Source organism: Muscardinus avellanarius, assembly GCF_963383645.1.
Source record: "Muscardinus avellanarius genome assembly, chromosome: 19".
NCBI lineage: Eukaryota > Metazoa > Chordata > Mammalia > Rodentia > Gliridae > Muscardinus > Muscardinus avellanarius.
The window spans coordinates 13,771,094-13,793,519 of NC_137805.1; the positions used below are offsets into that span (position 1 = coordinate 13,771,094).

General features: G+C 44.8%; 1 protein-coding gene across 1 annotated transcript in view; it reads right to left on the bottom strand.

Moving 5' to 3' along the window:
* ATRN (attractin) overlaps nt 1–22,426 on the bottom strand; it is a gene marked incomplete at both ends in the record, with an annotated part of 109,376 nt that overhangs the window by 36,800 nt on the left and 50,150 nt on the right. The window contains 11 exons of the mRNA XM_080716318.1: nt 367–552; nt 2,546–2,765; nt 7,108–7,298; nt 8,576–8,714; nt 9,512–9,633; nt 10,091–10,311; nt 13,596–13,680; nt 16,338–16,492; nt 17,303–17,486; nt 19,728–19,971; nt 21,041–21,131. Of these exons, the coding sequence (XP_080572444.1) occupies nt 367–552; nt 2,546–2,765; nt 7,108–7,298; nt 8,576–8,714; nt 9,512–9,633; nt 10,091–10,311; nt 13,596–13,680; nt 16,338–16,492; nt 17,303–17,486; nt 19,728–19,971; nt 21,041–21,131 (1,838 nt within the window). The remainder of the gene's footprint in view (nt 1–366; nt 553–2,545; nt 2,766–7,107; nt 7,299–8,575; nt 8,715–9,511; nt 9,634–10,090; nt 10,312–13,595; nt 13,681–16,337; nt 16,493–17,302; nt 17,487–19,727; nt 19,972–21,040; nt 21,132–22,426) is intronic.

Here is a 22,426-nt window from a genome sequence, read left to right on the forward strand (position 1 = left end):
CTGTCTCAACCCCAGGATGCTGAAGGCAGAAGGGACCTCAGAGGCGCTGGCGACGCTGACTTTACGACTTAGGAGCTGAAGATGTACAGACCTGGTGGGGATTGAATACCCTGGCCTGAGGCTGCGAGGCTCGTTTCTATACTCTGTGGTCTACCCTAGGTGTATGCGACTTGTTTATAGGTGTCATCGTGCCCGATTCTCTATGCAGGTTCTCCTCAGGCAGTACTAGCTCAGTGGCAACCTTGGGACTTGAACAGGTCAACCCTGATCGTCTGGAACGTGTTCAAAGGCTGAGAACACTGCCCACGGCGAGCGCTGTCACCCACGCAGGACCCTGGGAGTGCCTGCGCTCCCTCTCACACTTACGGGGGCAGCTGCTCATCGTATACCACTCCATACACTGGCCGAAAGGGAAGGAGGCCACGTAGGCGTTGGAGTCCACGCACTGCCGCATGTTGCTGCACCACATGCACTCGGAGCTGCTGCTGGTGCACTCCCCGCACGCGGTCCGCAGGGCGCATGGCGTCCGGCATTGCTTGGCACTGTGGTTTGCTGAAATTAAACCCAACACGGACACTCAGATCTCCCACTAAGTCAGCTAAGGTCAAAGACTCTTCAAATGGGAGATGGCACCTGTTAATGTGTCACGGAGTCAATTCAGCCACTACAACATGCAGAGAAAGCAGAAAACACTGGACACCATGTGCTGCCTGCCCAAATGTATTTGGGGAAAAAACTTCATACTCAACGAGCAAGGAGGACAAAGATGAAGGCATAAGGGGACTCTCTCAATGAAGAGTGAACCTGGAGACACTCACGGGCACCTGGGAGCCACTTCAGGGCTTTTGCAACTCATCAAGATTCGTCCACTACTATGTCTGTAATTTGGTGGGGAGGGTATTCAACATCCATTCACTCGCCAAGTGGGGCGTGGCGACTCACTTGTAATCCCAGCATTTGGGAGGCTGGGTCAGGATTGCAGGTTGGTGGCCAGCCTTAGCTACTTAGTGGAGCCCTCCACAACTTAGAACACCTTTTTCAAAACCAAGAATAAAAAAAACAGGACTGGAGATATAGGTTGGAGGTAGAATGACTCTTTGTTCAATCCTCAGAAGTGCAAAAAAAAAAAAAAAAGACTGACCCAAACATGTAGGATTAAAGGCTGAACAGCTCCCAGCAGCAGATTTTAGGAGGACCCCTAGAAGACTACGCATTATCTTCTACGCCTCTCTCTTCCTGAGACAAATCACAGTTCCTTCCTAAAACTGGACAGATCTAAATCCCCCCAAAGCAACCCCCTCCACTTCCTGCTTGTGAGCCCTGGCGAGAGCAGCAGCTGGCCGGGAGGGGAGCTAGTCCTCGTGCTGCAGTGCCTGACCCTGGGCTGCCTTTGCGAGTCCTGCCTTTGCGAGTCCAGTCGCAGCCCCACAGATATAAACCTGTAAGCTCCTCAAAATGCCAGGCCACTTTGCACCCACATGGCTTTGGTGTGGTCCTGGTTTCTGTATTTTTTTTTTTTTTTTTGGTGGTACTGGGGATGGAACCCTTCTACCTCCGGGCTACACTCTCAGACCTATTTTTCAAATATTTTTATTTGAAAACAGGGTCTCTTAAGCCAGTGCAGCTGGCTTCGAACCTGCGCGATCCTCCTGTCTCCGCCTCCCAAGCGCAGGGATTACAAGCACGCGCCACCATACCTGGCTGTATTATTTATTTCTCCTTATTGCTCCCACATCATTTTCTACCAACTCCAAGAAACTTGTCTTTCCAAGCACTTTGCAATATCTTTTTTGTGGACAACAAACCAATCAATCTCAGTGTTAACTAGAATATTAGGTTCTTAAGCCGGAACAGTGGTGCATGCTTACAATCCTAGGACTTGAGAGGCTGAGACAGGAGAACTGTGGGTTCATATCAGTCAAAGCCAGTCTCAGCTACTTAGTGAGGAAGGCCCTCTGTAACTTAGTAAGACCCTTTTTCAAAATAAAGAATTAGCTGGGCGTGGTGGCGCAAGCTTGTAATCCCTGTGTTTGGGAGGCGGAGACAGGAGGATCGCGCAGGTTCGAAGCCAGCCATCCTGGCTTAAGAGACTCTGTTTTCAAAAATAAAGAAAAGTACAAAATAGGTCTGGGAGTGTAGCCTGGAGGTAGAAGGGCTTCCAGGAACCCCAGTACCACAAAAAAAAAAAAAAAAAAAATTAAAAATAGGGCTGGAGGTGTAGCTCTGAGGTACAGTGCCTCTTTGTTCAATACCCAGAACTACAAAAAAAAAAAAAAAAAAAAAAATTGCTGGGTTCAATCCCCAGTACAAAAAACAAAACATTTGTTTCTTAGATTAATGCTAGTTATTTCTGGTTTTGCTCATGGTTCAAATCACTCAAAGCCATGGACTATTTCCTTCTGTTTTTAAAGACGATGGGTTATGCTTGTGCTTGAAATAAGAACTCCATCTGTTTTATGACTTTCTTCTATCTCAACAGTTCCTCAACCCTTACACTTCTCTATGAGTAAACTTCCTGGAGTACCGAAGTCGCCGGAGTACTTACCAGGCCTTTCACAGATGCTGCCATTGAGTGGATTGATGCACGTCGCAGCCTTCAATCCCCGAGTAATAGGTTCTGACAAGATCCCACAGAACCCAGCATCACTGGGCTCAGAAGGCATCCACTGCAGTAAAGTGTTTGTAAACGGAGACATATCTTCCCAGCACCAGTAGGATACATTGATCTTCCGAAGGCCAACCCATGGGGTTAAGCTGAGCTTGGGCTACACAGAAAACAGACAAATCCATGAAAATCAATCACCAATGTCTTGATCAAAACACGTATCTTGATTAAAAGAAAAAAACACACTAAGTATACCCCACAGAGATAAGAAAATTTACTGTTTAGACTTAGCCAGGACAGTTTAGTATAGATCGATACTTTAATATAGCCATTTTACAAAGGACAAATATATAGCTCAAAGAAGTATTAAAATTTTCACAGAGATCAAAAGCAAAGCAATAATCAGGTTCCAAAATTTCTTTCTTTTTTTGGTATTAGGGTTTGAACTCAGAGGCATTCTACTCTGAGCTACATCCCAGTCCTGTTTTAATTTTGAGGGTCTCACTAGGTTGATTCCTATTTTAATTTTGAAACAGGGTTTTGCTAGGTTGATGAGAGTCTCACTACTCACCGAGGCTGTTATCATCAAACCTGTGATCCTCCTGTCTCATCCTCCCAAGTACTAGCACACTTCAAAATTTCTGCATCCTGCCAGGTGTGGTGGCGCACGCTTATCACCCCCGCGCTTGGGAGGCAGAGACAGGAGGATCGCGCAGGTTCGAAGTCAGCCGCGCACAATGGCTTAGGAGACCCTGTTTCCAAATTTTAAAAAATGTAGGCCGGGCATGGTGGCGCATGCTTGTAATCCCCGCGCTTGGGAGGCAGAGACAGGAGGATCGCGCAGGTTCGAAGCCAGCCGCGCTGGCGTAAGAGACCCTGTTTCAAAAATATAAAATAGGTCTGGGAGTGTAGCCCGGAGGTAGAAGGGCTTCCAGGAACCCCAGTACCACCAAAAAAAAAAAAAAAAAAAGTAAAAATAGGTCTGGGAGGGTAGCCCGGAGGCAGAAGGGCTTCCAGGAACCCCAGTACCACCCCCCCCAAAAAAAAAAATTCTGCATCCTATGACAAATACTATAGAGATGGTGACACCAAATCAGGTTTAAATATTTATTCATACATTAAATCATTTTACCCATATTACAAAATAACGGTAATGTGCCTGTCCTCAGCTCATAACCTAGGCCTGCCTGGACCGAGCTTGTCCAGATGGCTCAAGGTGCCAGCTTGCAGCACAGGGCACTGCTTTGTACTTAAATTTTCTTCCCCAGCTTTACTGAGGTAAAACTCACAAAAGCCATGTTCATTTAGGTGTATGATGTTTTGGTCATGAATATTTGCCCCAGTCACCCTAGCAACTGCCATTGTGTTCTCTGCTTCTATGAGTTACGCTTTTGCAGACTCTACATTTCAGTGAGGTCATGTTACATTTCTCTATGTCTGGGCTTATTCACTTTGCACAGTATATTCAAAGTTCACTCACATGGACAGAAACGGCATTTCCTTATTTTTAAGGATGAATAATATTCTACTCTGTATATGTGTGTGCATGCAAGCACACAATGTATAACCACATTTTCTTTATTCATTCAATTTGACACTATGACTTATACAGAATGAATGCCTGGGATAGCTTCTGTTTCTTCCTGAAATATTTATCTCATCACAATTAAAAAGATTTTTTAAATGAAAGTATAAAGTTTAACCCCAAGATGAAGGATACTACTCATTTCAGAAGTTGAAAAACAAAATGTACAGTGTATTTCCAATTTTTTCTTTTTTGCAGGTCTGGGGATGGAACCCAGGGGCATTCGACCAGCAAGCTATATTCCCTACCTCAGAAAAATTATTGGTATGATAAACAGCTTGAGATGTTATGAGCGGTCAAAGGTGTTCTTTGCTTCTAATTGTAAAACAAAAAGTTGCTTTGAGACTCATCCTCTGGCTTTACTCACACACATCCACTGTTGCTTTAAGACAACCTTGTAATGTCTAAAATAGTTAATTTGTCTATGGATCCCAAAGAAGCTTTCTCTATAAAGTCTGATTGCTCTTTCAGTAAAACACGCAGTGTACATGAAACCTGCATCCCCTGTGTCCTGTGAATCGGCTTTACCCTTAGGTCTCCAGTGCACTAGACACTGACACCTATCCTTTTTTTTTTTTTTTTTTGGCAGGTCTGGGGATAGAACCCAAAGGCATTTGACCTCTGAGCTACACCCCCTGCCCAATTTTTTATTCTTTATTTTGAAACAGGATCTCACTGAGTTGCAGAGGGCCTCACTAAGTAAGTAGCTGAGGCTGCGACCTTCCGGTTTCAGCCTCCCAAATGCTGGGATTACAAGTATGCACCACCATGCCCTGCTCCTATTTTTTTATTCTTTTTTTCTTTCTTCTTTTTTGGTGGTACTGGGGTTCCTGGAAACCCTTCTACCTCTGGTATACACACACACACACACACACACACACACACACACACACACACACATATATTTTTTTTAATTTGGAAACAGGGTCTCTTAAGCCAGCATGGCTGGCTTCGAACCAGCGCAATCCTCCTGTCTCTGTCTCCCAAGCGTGGGGATTACAAGCATGCGCCACCACACCCGGCTTTATTCTTTATTTTGAAACAGGGTCTCACTGAGTTGCAAAGGGCCTCACTAAGTAACTGAGGTTGGCTTCGAACTTGAGCAATCCTCCTGTCTCAGCCTCCTGAATGCTGAGATTACAAGTGTGCTCCACCATGCTCGGTGTATTTCCAATTTTGAAAGGAAAAATATGGAAGCCTATTGAAAGATGCCACCACCCACACCATATAAAAATAGCCAGTGATGCATGCCTGAAATCCCAGTACTTATTAGGCTGATTTAGGAGAATAGGAGGTTCAAGGCCAGAGTGCAGTAACTTAGCAAGACCTTGTTTCAAAAATAAAAGGAAGAATAGGGCCGAGGGTATAGCTCAGTGGTAGAATGCCCATCAGCCGGGCATGATGTCGCAGGTCTAGAATTCCAGTACTAAGGATGCTGAAACAGGAAGATTACAGGTTAGCAATGAGGGTAAGGCCTCTTTGGATTTGGCCGTGGCCCTGCCTTGAGCCCATCTACACGAATTCCTCCCATCTAGTCTTCGCCAGCTATGCAAGCACAGCTGCTGCTCACTCGGCCAGCCATTCCCCACCTCTCGCATGCACGTGAGAAGACCCACAGGCAGGGAGCCCAGCCCACTCTACCTTCCCAGTGCAGGCCTTCCCTCTTTCAGAGTCCCTTCTTCCCAGCTCTACCCACCAGCTGCTATCATTTCTTGTTCTCCCACCTGGGCACTAGAGAACAGGTCACAACTAGACTCAAAGCTGCAGAAGCACATTACGCTTTAGTCACACAACTTTCTGTGTTATTGAGAGGCCGGAATAAACCAGACTGCCGAGAACCTATCAGGGCTAGAAACACTGGAGGAAGGGGCCAGAGGGGTACCAGTGGCAGCTGGGATGGCAGGACCTTCATACCCATAGACATGGCCTGGAGAGTCCCCAATAGAGACCCAGCATGGCGGGCCCGACCCACATCCTCAGGGAGCTAGGGCACACAGGTGAGGTCAGCTGTCAGCCAAGGACAGAATGCTGGGCAGGCACTAGCCGGGCCAGCATGTGGTGGTGAGGAGAACAGAAAAGGGATGGAAGAAGCCAAAGAAGTTTGTGAAATTTTAATAAATTATCAAAATATCATGAAATGCCCCGTCTTCCTGAGGTGAGCCCCCTGAGGATGCATTACCGTGCCTGAGTGTCCACACTATAACAACTTGCACTAAAAAGACTAGAGAGGAAAGGAAAGCCCAGGCACCTCCTGCTGGTCTCACCAAGGACAGCTGCCTTCGGCTACTCATGCTCGACAAGAGGATCCTGGTCCCAAACCTCGGGAACTTCGGTGAACACTGCAGAAAGGGCTCTGGCCTGTGAGTATCTGCTGAGGGCGGGATCACAGCGCTCAGCCATGGGACTAGAAATCAATGAGGTGGCTGTGGGATATTGACTACAAGCCGCCGAGAGCCTGGCAGCAGGAAGAGCACTCCAGACTGAGCTCGGAAACCTCGTGTAAGAAGATGCCCTCTCCTTTTGGGCGATCCGAGTCTAAGAGAGACCCAAAGGAATGTGTATTTCTTAGTGGTGCTCGTCTTATATACTGCAATAAGAGCTTAAATCTAAAGGATTCAGGAGGATCATCCAACCTAGCAAATTAGCTGTGACCCCTCCCTCTACATCCCAGTGGAATCTAGAGAGAAAACAGGTAGGAACATATCTATTGTCTGTGCACATATGCAGACCTGGTACTGTTCATCTCACTTATAATTACTCACATATCTTATAATACCTTCAATTAACAAAATATAGGGCCCTGGCAGTGCGTCTGCGCCGAAAGAAGCTGCTCCTCCTGCCGAGCTCAGCACACCCACCGCCTTCGTGGACAGCCTGAGGCCTTGCACAGCAGAGGGTCCTGCAGACATCAACTCACCATGTTCTGTGGTGGCTGCATCTTCTGCAGTTGCTTAAGGACAAATTCCACCTTCTTCGGGGTTGTGAGAGAAGCCAGAAAGGCATTGTGGTTCCTACAGTACAACTTGGCATTGTCGTAATTCTCTTTGGCAGTAGTAATCTTCAGACATGAATTTCCAACCAGATGCCAGCCAAGGCCACAGATGTTTTCTTTCAAAGGGGGGAGAGAAAAAAGAATTTAGAAATCACTCAGAACGACCACACTACTAATTCAGATGACTGAATACGTAATGATCCTGTGATTAGACTCCCAGGTGCTCTGCTAGGATGTGGCAGGGGCCAAGCATATAGCTCAGTTGGTGGAGCACTGGCCTTGAGTGCAGGGTGTAGTAACGGTGTCAGACACATTACCAACTTCCAAATACAGAACACAGCAAGTTCAGAGAGTCCTAATTCCTGGCTCTCAAGAAGCATATTCTGAGGCCAACTTTCTTATGTTCTTAGGAAAACCCCCGTTTGGTGCCAATTGGTACATTGCCTCTTGAAGAACAATTAGAAATAAGACTAATATCCTGACTGGAGGACAGACAAATGAATAGGCATACTGAAGGGGGGGACTGCAAATGTGGAAATGAGCTGGGGAGAACACTACAGTCTCCAAATGCTGCTGTTTGCACGGCAGGAGATGAGAGCTACAATCTAGTACACAAGGCATCCCAAACATTGGGCGAGGAAGATCCTTGTTGGAGAAACCCCAAAGTGCTAGGACCGCAGCACACAAGGCCAGCTCGTGAGCTGCTGTACCCACACAAGGCACTACACGGAGGTGAGGGATGCTCTCTGGATGACCGTTAAGGAGCCAGCAACCCTGTCAGAACCAAAGTTCCCGGAGAAGCCATCCACTACGTTCATGACCCACAACAGCCACTGAGGCGGCTGGAAGGCGCCACGGCAAAGGGGTGATCTGAGAGCAGATGGACTTGCTCCCAGTGTGGCCATCACTGGAGGTAGTCCTGGCTGGAGATGGCCCCAGCAGGTGCTGCTAACACAAGTGTCTTGCCTCTCCTCTCCTCCTCCTCCGAGAAGGCCCCTCGGCAGGTGCTAATAACTAAGCCCAGTGGTCACTACCAAGCATCATACACTGGTTAGTACCAAGCATCTTCATTCCTGGCTACTGGCTGCTGAGACTGTGGAGTCCTCGTCCAGGATACGACACCAAGGTAGGGGTGGAGGGACACAAGCAGGCTCAGTGATACAGAGCCCTGCATCACTTGATCCTCCAGAGTCCCCAATGACTTTGTTTCATTGGATATTAGAACTAAATCCTTAAGCAATGTATTTTAGCTTAAAAAAAAAAAGAAACAGAAGTGGCAACGGGGATGAAGAGACAGAAGACGCTTCTCCCTCTGTGAGCTTCAACCCAGGCTGCACAGCACCGAGGCAGGGGACTGAGGGTAGGGCCCGCGCAGGAACACCCCGAGGCCTACCAGGCAGGGCGATGCACTCCTGATTCCGGGGCTCCCACTGGCAGTTCTGGTCCAGGGCACAGCTCCGGCAGCTGGTCTTCTTGTTACAGTAGTACATGGGGTTATCCTTGGGGCAATTCTCATACTTCCCAATGGAGATCTAGAACACGATGGACAAGTTTTATTTATATTTGCAGAGATAACTCACAGTGATGCCCAACAGAACAGAACAAAATCTAACTGAGGAAATAAACTGCCAGTCCACAGGCAAGTTAGGACGCAGGTGAAGCCGCCTGCCGGGGACACACTGCAGTGGAAAGTTCAGTTCAACGGCATGGCGTTAACCGGTAGGAGGCGGCCTCTCGCTCAAACACCACTCTTCCACCCACTCATCTGTAACATGGAAATGTCAAACGTGCTGCTTTCCAAAGACCCCACTGCTATAGGTTTATGAACTCTATTAAACTGAAAAAAAGGCTTATAAACTGTCAAAAACTATAAAGCTGGGTGGTCTTATCTTCTTTAGTCCTTTATTATAATATAAATTTCTTAAATCATACATGGTGAGCCCTGAATTTATAGTGATCTGAGATATAAGATATTTTGCAGTCTATCATCTCCCTGGTTCAGGGTGGCCCGCTAAACCAATCCTTCTCCTCGAGACCTTACAGATTGAGTGAGCTCATCATCGGTCCAAGCCTCAGAGCGAGGGCCTAGTACTTAACCACAATCATGACCAGGGACAGCTGCCCTTAGACAACAACCCCTGCACCGGGCGAGACACTTGGATCAGGATGCACAGGGCATCCCTTCCTAAAGAAAAACCTGACCAAAAGTGAAATAGGAATCTCTATCCTATGTTAAAGGAGCTCTGGGCATCACTTATGCCATACAATTAACCTGCGCCTCAGCCCAGCAGGATGTTTTTATCCCTGCGGCCTTAAGACATGGCCTGACCTGGCCTTCTGAGCAGCTGTTGTTCAGAGCGACGCAGTGATCATTGCACCAGTGGCATTCATTGGTGTTGGCCGTGCAGCTGTAGCAGTCTGTGTGCTGGTCACATCTGTCATGCTCAAGAACTAGGAAGAGAAGGAAAACTCATTAACTGTGACAGCTTCTGGTAGGTGAGATCTGAGACAGGGGAAATGTCATAGCTGTGGTTGGGAAGTAAAATGATGAATGAAACTAGAAGAAGCCGGGTGTGGTGGTGCACGCTTGTAATCCCCGCGCTTGGGAGGCTGAGACAGCAGGATTGCACAGGTTCAAAGCCAGCCTCAGCAACTTAGTGAGACCCTGTTTCCAAATAAAGTATAAATAGGTCTGGGAGTATAGCCCGCAGGTAGAAAAGCCTCTGGGTTCCACCCCCAGTACCACAAAAAAACAAAAAACAAAAAACAAACACCGCAAAAGGCTTTGCACATGTGAGTACTACATAACTGGGCTAGTAGGGTAAACATAAGAGGGGTCTTACGCAGCTTCTTCCTAATTCTGATAAAATAAGAATCTATCCCACTTAATTTTAAGAGAAAAACATACTTCTTTTGGAGAAGCATTCTGATTTCAACTTCTTTGCTTGCTCTTCGGTTGCAAAGTCCCAGGAGACACACTGAGCTGCCTGTGCGTCCCAGGTGCAGCGGATGCCGGGTCCTGCCGCCATACACGCGGCCTCACTGCGGTGCGCGTTGCACTGCTCCGAGGTGAACAGCAGGACGTCACTGAGAAGGAGGCTGTTGAAACCGCCGAACACGTACATGGTGCTGAGAGAAAAGAGGAGGGGTTGCCTCAGTACACAGCAAACACGGGCACACTTTATGGACAACTGTCACACAAATGGGGGGGGGGCGTGACTGGGTGTTGAACCCAGGGCATTCACCTCCAAGATACACCCAGAGCTCCTCTTATTTTCTTTTTGAAACAGGGTCTCACTAAGTTGCCAAAGGTCTCACTACATTTCTGAGGCTGGCCTCAAACCTGCAATTCCTCTTATCTTTCTGCCTCTCAACTACTGAGATTACTCAATCTGCCAGGAAACCGATTAGCCAATTTGCAGGGAAAATTGCAAATAGCTTGTTGACTAAAACAAACTTCCACAAACCAAATAACATAGTCCCAAACAAAGGGAAACATTACAGGTGGGGATCCTATGGATAAAAAGAAGCTTTAAAGACATTTAACTACTTACAATTTAATGATTTAAATCTGGATTTGAACAAATTAAATTTTAAAAGCATTAAACATGCTGGGCGTGGTGGCGCACGCTTGTAATCCCCGCGCTTGGGAGGTGGAGACAGGAGGATCGTGCAGGTTTGAAGCCAGCCATGCTGGCTTAAGAGACCCTCTTTCCAAATAAAAAAGTATAAAAATAGGTCTGGGAGTGTAGCTCGGAGGTAGAAGGGTTTCCAGGAACCCCAGTACTACCAAAAATATATATATGTATATATGTCTGGGAGTGTAGCCCGGAGATAGAACTACGGGCATCCAGGAACCCCAGTACCACCACAAAAAACAAACAAATAAATAAATAAATAAATAATAATAAATAAACATCATTTTTTAAACAATTATAAGGATATAGGGGTTATGTTTTTGTTTCTTTCATTTCTTTGGTACTTAGGATTGAACCCAGGGATGTTCTATATCTGAGCTACACCCTCAGTTCTTACTTTATTTTACCTTAAAACAGTCTTGCTAAATTGCTAAGACTAGCCTTAAACCTTCCAGCCTCCCAAGCACTGATTACAGTGTGTGCCATTGCGCCCAGCAAGTTGTTATGGCATTTATTTATTTATTTATTTATTTATTTATTTATTTATTATACTGGGGATTGAACCCAGGATATTCTACCTCTGACCTACACCTCTTTTTTTACTCTTTATTTGAAACTAGGCCTCAGTACATAGCAGAGGCTGGCTGCAAACCTACGATCTTCCTGTCTCAGCCTCTCAAGTCCTGGGATTAAAAGCACATGCCACCAGGCCCTGTGATCTGCCAGGACGGTTGATGCAATGTTCATGAAGAAATAAAGTAATTCGCCTGCTCTTCCTCAATTTAATCCAAATCAACAGAGTACTAACTGGGGCAGAAAGACTGAGTGGCAAAGTATTTGTTAGTATATTTGGAACCTGCATGTTTCATTATCAACAACAAAATGAACACCGGATTGCGCGCGCGCACGCGCGCGCGTGTGTGTGTGTGTGTGTGTGTGTGTGTGTGTGTGTGTGTTTTACTGGGGGTGGAACCCAGGGGCTTTTCTACCAGACCTATTTTTATACTTTTATTTGGAAACAGGGTCTCACTGAGTTGCTGAGGCTGGCTTCGAACCTGTGCGATCCTCCTGTCTCAGCCTCCCAAGCGCAGGGATTACAAGCGTGCGCCACCACCCCGGCTCAGGTCGCATTTTCAATGCCATAATTGGCTCGCTGAGTATTACATGAAGCACGCAGTATGCAACTAATCAGCCTGTTGCTTAAGCGAGGAAAACCCTCCTCCTCCCCGCAGAGCTGCTGTTCTCAGCAGGGCTCAGTCTCTGGGGAAGGGAGGGGAACAGCTTGGAGCAGCTGAGCGGAGGAACAGCTGCATCTGCTGCAGCCCCAGGCCTCACACCCTCTTCCCTCCTTCCCCTCCCTCAAACCAGGATCACGCCGGGCGTGGTGGCGCGCGCTTGGGAGGCAGAGACAGGAGGATCGCGCAGGTTCGAAGCCAGCCGCGCGCGCTGGCTTAGGAGACCCTGTTTCCAAAAATGAAAATATAAAAATAGGTCTGGGAGTGTAGCCCGGAGGTAGAAGGGCTTCCAGGAACCCCAGTACCACCAAAAAAAAAAAAAAAAAAAAAAAAAAAACCAGGATCACGAGGACAGCGCAGCTGACCTAGCACTGCAGACCAAACAGCATGAAGAGGTGTGGCTGAAGCTTCTCTTTGCTATGTTATTTTGATTCACGTTGTAACTACATTTTATGGTAAATGGCTAACTTCTATGAGTCTGTATAAAACCTAAGAATGAGTTAGGTATGGTAGCACACACCTGTAATCCCAGTACGTGGGAGGTTTAGACAGGAAGAATGCAGGTTCAAGGACAGCCTTAGCAAGTAGTTAAAACCCTCATAAACCTCATGAGACCCTGTTTCAAAATAAAAATAAAACAGGTCTGGGGGTATAGCTTGGACATAGAATGCTCCTGAGTTCAATCCCTAATACCACAAAAAAACAAAACTAAACTAAAAAAGTTTCACTGGAAGATTCATTTGTCTCAGAGTTATCATCACTGTATTAACCACTATTTAGCAAATGCTTAGCATGTACCAACCCTAAAAAACCAAGAAAAACACCGGCCAAGGTGAGGAGAGCTGAGTTTGACAGTCCCAGGCAAGTGACGTCTGAGTTCCTGTTGCTTCCCAGTTGAAAACCTCAAGAGGCACTTCCTAAGCCGGGCGTGGTGGCACACACTTGTAATCCCAGCATTTGGGAGGCTGAGACTGAAGGATTGTGGTTCACGGACAGCCTCAGCTACTTATGGAGGCCCTTTGCAACTCAGTGAGACCCTGCTCCTATTTTATTTTTTATTATGAAACAGGGTCTCACTAAGATGCTAAGATGCTGAGACTGGCTTCAAACATGTGATTCTCCTGTCTCAGCTTCCCAAGTATTGGGATTACAGGCATGCACCACCATGCCCATCCAGAAATTCTTATCTACATAATTTTTTTTTTTTTTTTTTTTTTTTGGTGGTACTGGGGTTCCTGGAAGCCCTTCTACCTCCGGGCTACACTCCCAGACCTATTTTTACATTTTTATTTGGAAACAGGGTCTCCTAAGCCAGCGCGCGTGGCTGGCTTCCAACCTGCACGATCCTCCTGTCTCTGCCTCCCAAGCGCTGGGATTACAAGCATGCGCCACCACGCCCGGCTTATCTACATAATTTTGAGAATATCTAATAGCATGAGTAAATCCTGCAAGTAACATAGAAGTCTGATTCTATCCTTTCATATTTTACTTGCTTTTCATTTAAACACAAGAGAAAAGAAACAGGTGCCTCTCAAATTACCTGTTGTGTAGGACTGCTGAGTGGCCAAATCTGTTGACATCATGGTGGAGAGCAGGTCTGGGAAGCACTGACCAGCGGTCACAAGCTAGGAGCAAAAGAAACGCGTTCAGAGGTCACTGCATGCATCCACGGGCATTGAGAGCTGACGGTCCCCAGGTAGAATATGGCAGCAAAGGCAGCTGCTTAGGATAGCCTCGCGACTTCTCGGCACTGCTGTGACTTTTGGGTAAAAGGCAGCGGCAGCACCGCAGCAGGGCACGAAAGCAAGGCAGTCATGTGGCATCCCGGTCGGTGTCACGCTGGCGACACTGGCATGGCCGTCCCTACTGCCTGCCCGGTTCTCCCACCCGGAGGTTGTTTGTTCTTTATTTTGCAGTGCTGATGACAGGCAAGTGCTCTAGCACTTAACTTTATCCTCAGCCCAAGGGAATGTTTTCTTTATCGTAATGCGCTTTTTAGTGCATTAAAATCTCACATCATAATGTAAATCATGTTGACAGTGACATACATGCACACAGCACCCGGTGACTCCCCCTCCTCATTTTCCCCCTTCCCCATACAGAGTACTGAGATTGTTGTTGGTATATTCGCTTATGTACACATAGTCAATGATAGTATTTCCATTAATGAGCCTCAGTCTTCACCCCCAAGGGAATGTTTTCTAACTTAAGAAAATTTTATATTCTAAAGCTATGTGAGGAAAACCAGCTCCCTGCGTTGCTCCATCCTGCAGACATGTCACTGCACCTGCCCCACACTTCTGCCACTATCCTCCCAGATCCTGCTCCTCCTCCTCAATTCCAAGCCCTGGCAGAAGGCATCATCTACCATGGCCACACCAGATACCTGGGAGTAAGAAACACTTGCATCTCTCTAAAACTGCACCTATCAATCCTCCAATGTCGAGCTCCATCCCCACGGCCATAGGCACCACCTTGGTTCAAAGCCTCACCTGGACATCGGCAGCAGCCTCCTGTATGCCAACATGCCCCTTCCCAGGCCCTCACTACAATGGCACTCCGCTCTCTCTACAGATCTTCCTAAGACACGCATGCTTCCAACACGTCCACTGCAAGCTCTTCAAGGGCCCACTCTCCAAGAGCTGAACGGCCTGGCCAGACAGCTGCTGGCGTTTCTAGCTTTATTGCACATCACTGTGGCCTTCTGTGCTGGTGAGAAGCACACAAAGGTAGCAGCTCAGGGCCCTAGATTTGTGCCCTGGCCTCTTCCTGCCTCTGTGTCCTTGCACACAGGATTCCTCTGCTGCCAAGTCCTGCCTAACTTGACCTGGACGGTGCCCCATGTTCCTCAGCTCCTCCAGGGAAGGGGGCCTCCCCTGCTCTCACCCCGTGCTGCAGGGACACTCAGAGGTGCACTCATATATTCCTTTCAGCCATGAACATCCTGAAAGCGAGTACACTGCTCACCTCTCTGCCTCCTCCACCTTTAGGCTAAGATCAGTAGCTAGCATAGGAATGCTGCTAAATGTGGACAGGTGAAAGAGAATAGTCAAAATCACAGAGGGAGGGAGGGAGGGAGGGAGGTAGGGAGGGAGCGAGAGCGAGAGCGAGAGCGAGAGCGAGAGCGAGAGCGCGAGAGAGAGAGAGAGAGAGAGAGAGAGAGAGAGAAGGGCCATTGCAAAGGGTGGACAGGAGAGGGAAAAGATGAGTCACTGTTTAACGCACAGAACTTCAGTTTCATTGGATGGAGAGGTTATGGAGATGAATGGTACAGCTGGATGCATAGTATCAATATACTTAATTTCACTGAACTATATACTTAAAAGATTAAAATGGTAACTTTTCTGTTATCTGTATTTTTTGGGGGGGATGGTACTGAGGATAAAATTCAGGGGCCTTCTACCACCGGGCCACACTCCCAGACCTATTTTATACTTTATTTGGAAACAGGGTCTCACCAAGCTGCTGAGAGCCTCCATTACTAAAGTAGCAGAGGCTGGCTTTTAACCTGTGCGATCCTCCTGTTTCAGCCTCCCAAGTACTGGAATTACAAGCGTGAGCCACAACGCCCGGCTCTGTTATTTGTATTTTTTTTGGGGGTGGTACTGGGGTTCCTGGAAACCCTTCGACCTCTGGGCTACACTCCCAGACCTATTTTTTTATATTTTTATTTGGAAACAGGGTCTCTTAAGCCAGCGCAGCTGGCTTCAAACCTGTGAGACCCTCCTGTCTCCGCCTCCCAAGCGTGGGGGTTACAAGCATGTGCCACCACACCCAGCCTCTGTTATTTTATTTTACTATAAATAATTTTAAAAAAATGAATGCCTGCCATTTATACAAGAAAGCACTTGGTATTGGTTTTTGCGTGAACAAATACTTCCCTCTTCTGGTCAAGTACATTATTGCACCAGTAATAGTGTGAAACCAGCTTTCTAGGAAATAGAATAAAGCTAATGTATACTAAACCAATTTAATGCAATGCTATGGTTACAACTATATAATACTAGTAATTAAGGCATGTCTAACAAAGGAAAGACTCAATATCTCTATTCAGCCTTAAAAATTAACATTTAAGCAATCAACAAGACTGACTTCAAAAAGAAATAAATAAAAAGTAATGCCTTTTAAACAAAGAAACATAAGCTTTAGTCCAAGGAAATATGAAAACTACCATTTGGACACTTTTAAATGGCCTGATTTGAACTGGTGATATCTTCAGTTTCTCGAAATGTTCTTCAGAGACAAAAACATCCCAAAGCTGTAATGACTCTGGAAAACTCACCGATGTCGTACGCCATGAAATCGGAAGAGAAACACTTGGCGCCGTGGCTCATGGAGGTGTCATTGTGAGTGTTCCCTCCAAATACCAGCATGGTTCCACTCACTATGACCGCCGTGTGCAAGTAACGGAAAAACCGGCTGTCCTTGAGTATGGTCCTTTGCAGTTTATTCAAAAATAAAATATGCAAGGTTAGTTTTTAAAGGATATTTATCTATATGCTAATGTAACATAACCATTTTATTAACTCAGACACAAGTGTGTAAAAACTCCCACACTTTCCCATATACATAAGTAACTCTCTCAACAAATACATAACACCTTAAAAACCTATTACAATACTGGCAAAATATTTTAAGACATCAACTGTATGATCATATCCATGGCATGGTCTCAAATATAGGAAGACATACAAGAAGAAAGAGAAACCATTGCTTTGTAATTACATGACATCATAACTCAAATCAGCTTTTCATTTGCTGAACTTAAATACTTTTCACAGGCTAATCTATAGTTCCAGGGACGGAGAGTTCTACTGATGTTTGAGAACATGGAATGATGCCAGTGCCTAACTCCAAAGGTGACGTTTCCATCACTGAGAAGGTTAAAGGACGAACATATCTTGACTGTAGGTACAGCTCTTGTGAAGCCCTGCGTTTAGTTACAAAAGTGTGTTCAAATTCAGCTATGTACATTAGTCCTTACGATGCTCAAAAGACAGAATTTTACAGTAGTGCTCAGCATACAAAAACTGCCAAGTGTCCCTAAAGTGCCAAGCATTTTCTAACCATCTTATTACAGATCTATAGAGTAATGACACAAAATAAATACGAGCTACGTTATTTCCTAATCTATGTACGATGCTGAAAAGAATTATCAGCCACATCTAAAAACAAAAAGTATAATGCAATATTTTGTCAACAATTGTTTCTATCACTTAAAGTAAAAACTCAAGAAAAAGCACCTACCACATTTGGGTATCCACTTCGTATCTGTAGAGGTCATCTGCAAGCCTGTATTTATTGGCGCTGAAAGCCTTGTAGCCACCATGAACATACAGGGCCCTGGTCCTGGGATCATAAACACTGCTGTGGCCGTAGCCCCCTTGCACGAGAGCACCCTGGGTGTGTAATATACTCCATGTGTTCTTTTCTGGTTAGAGAAAAACCATCAACAAATATAACAATCTCTAATACTCAAAACCTCAATATCTTCAGACAAGAGAGGGAATTTCAGGAGAGCTGATGCATGTAATTTTATCATTTTATTTTTTAAAAGAAGGTTGCCAAAAACTTGTAAAAAGCCCTGTGACCAAATTCTAATCTGTTCAATGGTCTGATGTTTTAATATTATCATACAGAAAAAGAATTTTACTAAATCTAAAAGACTAAATTCACTAAATGTTTTATTCCAATTAAATAAAGATTTAATTCTCTGTAATCTTTAGTGACTAACATACTAATGTGCCTTAGAGACCTATTTTTAAAATTTATTTTATTATTATTATTTTTGGTGGGGGTTCCACTGGGGGTGGAACCCAGGAGCCTTCTACCTCTGGGCTATACTCCCAGACCTATTTTATATTTTATTTGGAAACGGTCTCACTAAGTTGCTGAGAGCTTCACTAAGTAGCTGAGGCTGGCTTCGAACCTGCGCGATCCTCCTGTCTCAGCCTCCCAAGCGCGGGGATTACAAGCGTACACCACCACGCCTGGCGAGACCTATTTTCACAAGATATTATAGCTGATAATCCTACTATACAATAATAGTTCTAATAAAATTTAGCAAAGGAAAGATTAATATATTTGAGGGGTACTGGGGATTGAACATAGGGCTTTCTACCACTGAGCTACATCCCAGCCCTTTTTGTTTTTTTTGCTTTGAAAAAGGATCTCACTAGATTGTTGAGAGTGTCCCTACGTTGCTGAAGCTGTCCAAGAACAAGATCCTCCCACATGTACTAAGATCACAGGTATGTGCCTCTCTAGCCAGCTAGGAAAGATTAACATTAAGAGGTGATCATACTCCTTTACCTATCTCTAAAGGTCCTTTCTCATAGTACTTTTTGTTTCAAACTGTGTGTGTGTGTGTGTGTGTGTGTGTGTGTGTGTGTGTGTGTGTGTGTGGTACTGGGGGTGGAACCCAGGGGATTTTCTACCTCTGGGCTATACTCCCAGACCTATTTTATATTTTATTTGGAAACAGGGTCTCACTAAGTTGCTGAAAGCCTCACTAAGTAGCTGAGGCTGGCTTTGAACCTGAGCAATCCTCCTGTCTCAAGCCTCCCAAGTGCAAGGATTACAAGCGTGCGCCACCACATTCAGCCTTGTTTCAAATTATTTTTATTTAAATTTTTTTTCTTGTGATACTGGGGATGGAACCCAGGGGCATTCTACTTCCAATTTACATCCCCATCCCTACTTTTTCTTTTTTATTTTGAAACAGGGTCTCAATGAGTTCAAAGGGCGTCACTAAGTAGTAGCTGAGGCTGGAAAGTGAACCACGATCCTCCTGTCTCGGACTCCTGAATGCTGGGATTACAAGCATGCGCCACCACATCCGGCTTTTATTTAATTTTTAACAGCCAGAGCATTCAGTGCCATCTTTGGCTCCTTGCAAACTGATAAACACACACACACACACAATTTTTTCCCCCTTTTTCTTTTTTTTTATGGTATTAGGGATGGAACTCAGGGGTATCCTACTTCTGAGCTATATGTCAGCCCTATTTTATTCTTTTATTTTGAAACAGGGTCTCACTATGTTGGGGAAGGCCTCACTAAGTTATTGAGTATGGCCATGAACCTGTGATCCTCCTATCTCAGCCTCCCAAGTATTAGGATTACAAGTGTATGCCACTACACCTGGCTTGAAAGAAATGTATATTATGAATGGACCTTATTATCTGAATTTCAAGTTGGGCATGGTGGCGCAAGCTTGTAATCCCAGCATTTGGGAGGCTGAGACTGGAGGATCACGGTTTGCAGACAGCCTCAGCTACTTAGTAAGGACCTTTGCAACTCAGTGAGACCCTGTTTCAAAATAAAGAATAAGGGTGTATTCATTCGAGTCACCCCTCCATGCCAGTCTGGTATGGAACTGTACCTATCCTCTGTATTTCTATCTTTCTAATAAACTTCTTTAAATCTTAAAAAAAAAAAAAAGAAAGAAAGAAAGAATAAAAAATAGGGCTGGGGGTGTAGCTCGGAAGTAGAATGCCCCTGGGTTCCATCCCCAGTACCAAGAACAAAAAAAGAAAAAAGTCTGAATTTCACTGCTAATAAGTCAATGTTAATTCCATTTCAAGATAAAGTCCTATAATCATCCTAACAATAATGACAGAGGTATTAAATTTGATATTCAGAACATATCCTCTGGAAAATATATACCTACCCACGTCGTATTCCTGCACGCTGCTTATATAGCCGTAGAGTGGGCAGTGACCGAAGATGACCAGCATGACCACCCGGCCAGTGTTGAGAGTAACGATGTGTGCGGAGTGCCCAACCACGGCGTACTGCTCCTTCGCCTTAGGTGTAAGCAATACCCAAGATTCGTTATGAATGTGAAACACTCTCAGCTCATTGGTCACATTGCCTGTGGAGTCGATTTTTCCTCCATACATGTAAATTTTATCCTGGAGGAAAACCATAAACAGGACTTTAAAATAGTAAGTTTCAATTCTGACAAAAATGATTAGTTCAAACCTCAATATTAGTTTAGAAACTATTAATGTGCTTTTCAATAAATGATTAGGAGAAGGATAGAAAAAAGAACAAAGTAAAATAAGTCATATTCTATATTTCTACAACTTCACCACTTTTCTTGGACTTCCTCACAGATCTTTTACAGAATAAAATTACTTGGAAAACAAAGTTGTCTCATCCTACCACAGACCTTAAAAACAAAACAATGAACATGAGTATTCAGCCACAGGACAATGTGGCTCTTCTTGGCTAAGCTTGCCAATGGGCATAAAAGCTAACCCACACTTTCTAGTCTACATTTTTAAACTACTTGGTGCCATAATCATAATAATTAGGTACAATAAGAATCCATCAAAATCTCCTGGGTCAGCCAGGTGTGGTGGCCCACACTTGTAATCTCAGTCCTGGGAGGCTGAGACAGGAGAATCCCAGGTTCATGGCCAGCCTCAGCTATTTAGGGAGGCCCTCTATAATTAGTGAGACCCTGTTTCAAAATAAAAAATAGGGATGGGAGGTGGCTTGGAGGTAGAATGCCCCCAGGTTCAATCCTCAGTACTACAAAAAATAATAATAGTAATGATAGCCGGGCATGGTGGTGCACGCTTATAATCCCTGCACTTGGGAGGCTGAGCCAGGAGGATCACGCAGATTCGAAGCCAGCCTTAGCTACTTAGTGAGGCTCTCAGCAACTTAGTGAGATGCTGTTTCCAAATAAAATATAAAATAGGTCTGGGAGTGTAGCCCAGAGGTAGAAAGCCCCTGGGTTCCACCCCCAGTACCACAAAAATAAAAAATAAATAAAAAACAAAAAATAAATTTTGTGGGTTAAAAAAACTTCAGTTTCTACTCACAACTTAGCCAGTTATATAACCCCCACCTGCAATAGAAAGTCTGCCCCAATTAAAAGCCGACATTGAGTCTATTTTCAACTACAGAATACATAAAGTAACTGAAAAAACATTGAATTTCTTGCTTTGTGTGGAGTGAAACTATCTTTACCTGATATAATGCCAAAGAGTGACCATATCTAACAACCACATTGTTCACAGAATGGTTTAGTGGAAGCCATTCCCTAGAAGTGAGGTCATACCTACAAAACAAACAGATGAAATTTTTATCTGAATGACAAAACAGAATTATCTTGTACTCTGACATTTGTGATATAATCCACACTGGAGATGCTCATTAAACCTACCGCAGATACCACAGCACCTGCCACCTCCCCAAATACACCTGACACCTGGGCTCACTGGGCATGTGAGAACCCAGGAAAGGGAGTGGGCTACACAACCCTGGAACAAGGAAGAGGGGAGTCTCCAGAGTAATGCCTCCTGAAGACCTCGTCCACAGTCTAAAACATCTGGAGGTTGGGCTACTTACAGGGCCTCACGAATGCACTGGCATTATTTTTCCTCAATAGTCTTTTTTGTCTTAGTTTACATGATCTGATGTAAATAGAACAAAATGATGACATGTACTAAATGTGAATAACACAAATTCATATTGCCTGTAATTCTGTGTATTTTTGGAACAGACCACATTTTTAAAAATACACAAAAAAAGATGGCTATGGTAGCTTATGCTTGTAATCCCAGCATTAGGGAGGCTGAGACAGGAGAATCAAAGGTTCAGCCAGCCTTAGCTACTTAGTAAGAAACTTAGTGAGACTCTGTTTCAAAACCAAAAAAAAATTGGGCTGGAGATGTAACTCAGAGGCAGAATGCCCCAACATTCCCAGTACAACACACACGCATACACACACACACACACACACACACACACACACACACACACAAACACCAAAAAAAAAAGATTTATTATGCATTAGTGTAGTGTTATTTAACAATTAGTTAAGTAGCTAAACATTTATTTACTCTTTGTTGTTTTTTTTGGTGGTACTGGGGGTGGAACCCAGAGGCTTGCTACCTCTGGGCTATACCTCCAGACCTATTTTATATTTTATTTAGAAACAGGGTCTCTTAAACCAGCTGAGGCTGGCTTGGAACCTGCGAGGTCCTCCTGTCTCAGCCTCCCATGTGTGGGGATTACAAGCATGCGCCACCACGCCCGGCTCATATATTTACTCTTAATAAAAATGATTATCTATAGTTATTTACTTTAGTTTCAAAATTATACACAACTTACTTTTGGACAGTCTCTACTAACTTCCTACTTTTGAAAGTTAAAAACCTTAGCATTCAAAATTCTAATCCATTTCTCTTTTCCCAACTTTTGTTAAAAACTTTGCACACTGTCCATGTTCATAACATCTACATTCAGCTCTATAACCATAATTCCATAATCACTTAGTACTGAATCATATTTAAATGAGGCAATCTACTCACAGTCCTCTTACCACAAACTGTCCTTCTTAAGTTCTTCAAT